At 42.7% G+C, this 6,853-nt stretch overlaps 1 protein-coding gene across 1 annotated transcript; it reads left to right on the top strand.

Annotated features, from left to right (window-relative positions):
* The first annotated feature begins 1,413 nt into the window (after positions 1–1,413).
* LOC118326932 (thyroglobulin-like) lies at positions 1,414–3,441 on the top strand. Its single transcript, XM_035660097.1, has 6 exons — positions 1,414–1,425; positions 2,288–2,393; positions 2,474–2,674; positions 2,932–3,102; positions 3,195–3,281; positions 3,317–3,441. The coding sequence occupies exons 1-6, from the start codon at positions 1,414–1,416 to the stop codon at positions 3,439–3,441; spliced, it is 702 nt and encodes a 233-aa protein (XP_035515990.1).
* Positions 3,442–6,853: the final 3,412 nt, after the last annotated feature.

The following is a 6,853-nucleotide window of genomic DNA, read 5'->3' as shown; positions in this document are numbered from 1 at the left end:
CAAAACTCTTATCTGACTCTGACTCTGTGTCTGTGTTCAGTCTCTCAGCCTCTACAGTCAGTGTCGTCCTCTCAGCTCTGGTTGTTGTCGTCGTCCTGCTCTCAGATCAGCAGTTTACAGTCTCTGTTGTTCAACACGATGACCAGCAGGGGGCTCTGCTCTGCACAGGTGAGCAGTAATCTCAGTAAAACTCAGTGAAATGTTCCCAGTAAAACTAACCTGTGTATTTATTTGCGTGTTTGTAGCTTCCCACGTCAGGTCGCTCGGTGTCGCTGTGTGACGACTCGTCGCTGCGTCTGCAGTGTAACGATGATGACCAGCTGAAGCTAACGGTCAGATGGACCGCCGACCTGTCTGACCTCCCGACCTCTGACCTCCCCGACCTCCACGACGTCGGTGAGCAGTGAGGAAGATCCTGTACAAAGGAAAACAAAACTGTTACTGGTTAACAGGACTTCTATAGTGTCATTAAACTGTAGTTAGCAGCGCCACCAGTGGTCATTCAGTGAACTGCAGTCAGCATCATCATGTTAGCTGGTGTTGAAATTGGAAATCAAAAGCAATAAAAAGTCATTGATACATATAAACCCATCTTTGACGTGTTCTTTAGGTCTGTTTCTGAATGAGTCCAGACTTCTGGAGGGGGTTCGGGGACTTCTGGGTAATATCCGGTCCACGCTTACATCAGAACCCAAACTGATTTCCATGACAACACCAAGCTTTGGCTGCTCCCGGGGTTTCCACCTGGACAGTGACGGCGACGGCTGCGGTGAGTCGGTTTATGTCGGTCGGTGACCGACGTACCTCAGGTAGGTCCCACTGACAGACACTGAACGGACTTTCTGTCTCTGATCTCACAGTCGTTTGTCCAGCTGGGAGTCTCTCCAGGGAGAGGGCGTGTCTTCTGTGTCCCGAGGGAACCTATCAGGATGAGGAAGGGCAGGACTTCTGCAACAAGTGTCCCAGAGGCTCCTCACCAGCTGGAGCATCATCTGCCAATCAATGTGAGTCAGAATCAATAAAATGAGGAGCAGAAACACTACCGCTTTTCTCCACAGGGGCCGCCAGTACCAGCACAAAATGAAAGCTTTAAGAACACCACCCTTCAGTTCTGCTAGCTCCTCCCTCTCAGCTAATCTACAAAATCACGGTTTACATAGTCACTAGAAGCACATTCACGCTGTTTCAAACAGGTTTTAAAATGCTTTTGTTCTGAAACTTGTTTACGTGTGTGTGTGTGTGTGTGTGTGTGTGTGTCAGGTGTGACCGAGTGTCAGAGGCGGGGCCTGCGCTGTTCGGAGCAAGGTGACTTCCTGTTGGCGCAGCCTGACTTCCTGTCTGGCAGGTGGAGGTGTGTCGACAGCGAGGGGGCAGGGCTTGACTGGACCAACAGTGACGAGCCACTGACTGATGATGAGTGCTCAGGTGACATCTCAGCAGCCAATGAGAGAGCGGCTGTTCTTTTTATCAGTTTTTATTCAGTTTTTTGTTGATAAAAAAACAAAGCTAACGACATTCTCTGTATGTTTTTATTTTATTTTTGTTCATTTTGTAAGCACACAATATTGTTGACGTCAGTTTTATTCTTATTTTATGAGGTTTGATTTGGTTTAGTAAGCTGTAACTAACCTTGTTGTGCGTGTGCAGTTCCTAAGCAAGGTTCAGGCTGCTTCCTGGATCAGATCTGATCGTCGGTGCTGAAGACACTGAACGTCGCTGCAAACAATGACCTCTGACCCTCACAACCTGCATCAAAGGGAACACACCCACACACACACCACACACCAACACACACACACAGCACACACAACACACACACACACAATAATAGAGTTACAGGATTCAAATGTTTGTCACATAAGTGAACAAAGAGTACTTTAAATAACTACATGATGAAACTTTGCAAAAAGTCTGAATTAATAAACAAACAACTTTTAAAATGCTTNNGTTTGGTTGATCAGGGCTATGCTAGCTTAGTTAACAAAGGTCATAAAGTCGACTAACCAGCGACTGTGACAGATTAGCGGTGCTTTAAAGGTCAGAGGTCGGAGCTTGGAGGCTTCATAACGTTGTTTGTCTATCGTCTCTCTCTCAGCGTGTGCAGTGGAGCTGTCCTGCCACCATGTGGCGCTGTTCAACAGACAGACTCAGTGTGAACTGTACAGCACACACACACTGAACACACACTGCAATACCTCCCAGCAGGTACACACTTACACACACACACACACACTAAACCGTTGTGTTTGTGCTCGTAAAAGTTGATTAAACATTTTATTTTGTACAGACCAGTGGATTTCTGGGTAATCCTGAGTCCGAGCTGTTTGATTGGCTGAGCTGCTCGGTGAAGGTGAGGGGCGGTGCCTCAGATCTTCTGGTCATCAGGAAGAAAGGTACTGTAACCACGGCAACAAACACACACTCATACATTACTGTTCAGGTGTTAAGGTGTGTCTGTGTCTGTGTGTCTCAGGGGCGGAGTCTTCCTCCCAGCAGCAGCAGCAGAGTTTTGTGAGGATGAGGATGATGAAGGCGGTCTCAGGTGTGTTCAGGACCCAGGTGTTCTCCTCCAGACAGACCTCGCTCTCCGACGCTCACCGCTTCTGTCAGGACGGCTGCAGCCGCGACGCCTGCTGCCACGGATTCATCCTCAACCAGAACAGCCTGAACGGAGGTCAGTTACCACGGTGACACAGAGTGCATGTCGAGTGAGTGAGTGAGTGAAGCACAGGGGAATGAATAGGGTGAATGAATTAGTGAGTACACTGAGTGAACTGGGCGCCTAAATTAATGGGGGAATGAAAGAATGATTTGAGTGAGCACATTAAGGAACGGAATAAAAGAACAGAATAGATGAAAATGTTCATAAAATGTTGGATTTGATGAATGAGTGAATTATTGAATGAAACCTTGGAGCCCCTCCCCTCTCAGGGTCTCTGCTCTGTGGTTGGCTGAGAGCTCCGTCAGTCTTGATGTGCGGGGACCAGGACTGGGATGTGATTGGACAGGGAACAGCCAATCGTATCTGTGGGGCGGGGCTAACCTACAACGAACAGCAGAGGAGCTTCGTGTTCGACTTTGGAGGACAAAAGTTCACCATCAGTAAGAAACCGAAGTCACAACTAAATACAGCGACAGTCAGCGAGTCTGTTTCCTGTTGACCATGTTTGTTTGTCTGGTGTTTGTCTGTCCAGCTGATTCGGCTCTGCCGGCTGACAGTAAGAACAAGAAGGACTACCAGGCCTCCATCATCAGCTTCCAGGCTGTCTACCTGAACACAGGTACCTGGAAACACTTAGTCCTTTATTGTTAACAGGTTTGTGTGAGGTAGCAGGAAGAGGACCCAAATGGATACAGGTTCAGGAACAGGTTCACGTACAGGCTCAGGAACAGGTCCAGGAACTGGTTCAGGAACTGGTCCAGGAACTGGTTCAGGAATAGGTTCAGGAATAGGTTCAGGAACTGCAATGATTTGCAAAATTTGTGGATTAGATGATGTGATTGATTAGTTTGTGTTGCGATCACACCTGGAGAGACCTGATACCTGATACATCTACGATGTCTCAAAACCCTGTCCTCAAAAATCAGTCCAACAGTTTAATCAGTGAGCTCACAGACCTTTAGCTGAGTCACTGTTACTGTCGACTAAAGATAATGAAGATATGATTTATAGTGTTTGTGTCTCAGTGCTTGTTGTTGTTTGTCAGATGCTGAGTCAGCAGCTGGTGGCTCGGCTTCCTCTTCCTGTGTGGCAGCAGAACTCAGTCCTCCTCTGGATGGTTCGTATCAGCTCTGAACTGGTTTCAAGTTTCATTTGTTCTGAAAATAGTGAGAAATAAATTCAGTTACCAAACCTTCTGGAACCATGATATAATTCAATTCAATTCAATTCAATTTTATTTGTATGGCGCCAATTCATAACAGAAGTTATTCAGTATCTCCCAACCTCGGTGTCGGGCCCCTACTAGGGGTTTGAAGCCTTGTTGATGTTAAGGGGTGGAAAACTACACAATATACACAATATTAGGCTTATATCTCAGCATTGCATTCATTTCTGTGAAGAAAATAAAATGAAATAGTATTTTTTAAAGTTAAGTAGTAAGTTAAGATTATTCTATATTGACAGAGCCTTCATCTCTGAAATCCAGCCTTGTCCTGCATTAGAAAACCACAAAAGAGCTAATAGAACAATAGCAAAGTGTCAGGGAGAAGAAAACTAAATGTGTAAAAAAAAAAAAAAAGCCTGAACAAGTCTGAATTATACATAATATTACATAATGCAGAGAGAATTGTATAGAAAGTTCCTAAAAAATATCAGGAAAACTGATGTTAAATTTACAGGAAATAATCTGCTCATAATTCATCCAAATATCTTGTTTTACACAAACGTCCTGCAGTTATTGTGTTTACTGTTTGTGTCCATTAGTCAGTCAGGGGTCATCAGTTTACTCAGTGACAGAAAAGGGGTCCCTTAAGTGGAAAGGTTGGGAACCACTGAAATAATTGATTAAGGGACATTTTATAAACTCTTCATATGTTTGTTTGTAAAAAGCTGTCAGATAAATGCACTTGCTTGCAGCTGGAGTGACCACAGATGTGTGACAGTGTTGCTTTTGTGTATTTATGTTCAGAATCAGTACAGATGAAGTTTGAGTCGCTTTCTGAGGACGACGTCCTTGTGGATCCTCAGAGGAAACTCCCCACTCTTTCCTTCTGGCTCAACAAGAGGAACTACGACTCCCAGCAGGCGCTGCTCTGGTGCCTAACACGTACGTCACATACTCTAACAAACAATAGACATCTTGTGCGATATCTAGTTCTGCTCCCGACTAAAGATTGTCCTAGCTGACTAGTAGTAGTTGAATAAAGAATAGTTGACTAATTGTCATGATATTAATTTAATGATTTAAATTTCTATATTTGAACAGCCTCCTGTTAAACGCTAACAGAAAAAGTATGTGTATGAATGTGTCAGAACAACAAGCAAGAAGACTGAAGACTTACAGTGCTGTAAATACAGGGCATAGGTCAGTGCTTTAGATAGAGGGCATATTTTTTTTGCGTCTTTTGGCACATATTTCATCTAATCTTCACCAAAATCGGTGCACAGCATATTAAGATGAAGCCAAACTAACTTTCAGCTTCACTGAAACAAAGCAGTTTAAGGTTAGTTTGGTTTCTCTGAGACAGTCAGACTGATGGAAAGTGTCACTGGGACTCAAACAACTACAATGAACAATTAAGTGGACCATTGGGGGGCAGCACTACTATTTCCTCATGTGTCTCTATGTGTTTGTGTGTTTCAGGCTGCGATGCTGAGCAGCAGTGCTCCGTCGCTGACCTGAGAGACGCAGACTCTGCAGCGTTCTTCAGCTGCTCGTTGTATCCGGACAGCAGAGTTTGTGGAGCGTACGATAAACCTCTGAGACGACCCTGCCGCCCCCTGCTGGACATAACACCCAACAACACCTACAGCAAGAAGGGTAAGCACTGTCTGAATCCTCTAACCCAGACAATATCAGTCTCTCCCAGTACCAGCATTATGACCGACCCTATTCAGCTACAGACAGCTCACACAGGAGGAAGGTTCATTCCTAGTGAGAAGATAATTTATTGTTGGGTGTAATTTAGTGAAAAAAAGAGTCCTTCTGGTCCACACTTCTTTTCCTGTTTGGAGCCACGTTTGCAGTGATTTTGAACCATTTTGCCTCCACCAGAGGTGGTGAAAGCACACTCTACTCAAGTAGAAGTGCAGATACTTGTGTGAACAGACCAGAAAAGTAGAAGTACTGGTACTTTACTTAAGTAAAAGTGAAAATGTACTCAAAAGTACAAGTACTCTCTTGGTTTCTCATTTCTACAGGCTTTTTCTGTGCTGAGCTAACAGAAACTTCCCTCTCTCGTCTTTCTCGTCTTGTTACATCTGTCATTCAGAATTTGCACCAGTCTTGATGTTGGGAAGGCGCAGTGATAATAAAATAATAAGAATAATTGATTATTCCTCTCCGATGCATTCAAATTAAAGTAACAAGCCTGTTTTGAAAATGTAAGGAGTACAAAGTTCAGATATTTGTATAAAAATTTAAAAAGTTGTTAGAATAATAAAGCAGATATATCTGAAGTATTTATACTTACCATCGCAGTTTAACTCCTAACTCATCATGGACGTACGCATCTTTGGTGGTTTTAACTGCATATTTTTAACTTTAAACATAGATATTAAATGGTAATCTAAACTTTAAAAATAGCAATTTAATTTAGTTTTCTTCACATAAAATTTCTTCACGCTTGTAAACCTGGAAAAGGAGCGAACACAGCACAAAAACAGATCGAGAAAAAGACCAGTAAGTACTTTTACTCAATTACTCTACCAAAGTACAAATTTGTGATTTGAGTATTTCGATTTTATGCTGACAGCTTAAATTACGTTAGTGTTCCTGTCTATACTTTTAATTATGGACAATTTTACTCCTGTTTTCATGCTTTCAAGGGTCCAGTGTGACATGATCTATTGTCAGAAATGTAATATAATATTATATATTATATATGTGTGTGTGTGTATGTTTTATATTACTGTATATGCGCTAGATGCCACTAACTCCTACACAATGCTCCTTTAAGTAAATTTTACTTTTTACATTTTACTACTCCAATTTTAACAAAAATATCTTGGCACCAACAGTACTTTTACTGAATCATTATCATCATGCTAAATACACTTTTACAATCCCTCATAGTTCCTCATTTGTACCTGGATTTGGACAACAACAACAACATTTGGTCTGACAAACAAATAAATAAATAATAATAAATAAAACAGAATATCTCTGATAAAGGAAGGTCTGCTGCTTTC

The sequence above is a fragment of the Morone saxatilis genome, unplaced genomic scaffold (genome assembly GCF_004916995.1).
Source record: "Morone saxatilis isolate NCDOM2014 unplaced genomic scaffold, NCSU_SB_2.0 Contig17, whole genome shotgun sequence".
Classification (NCBI taxonomy): domain Eukaryota; kingdom Metazoa; phylum Chordata; class Actinopteri; family Moronidae; genus Morone; species Morone saxatilis.
The sequence above is the reverse complement of the archived record's forward strand: the minus strand, read 5'-3'. Positions and strand labels throughout refer to the sequence as shown.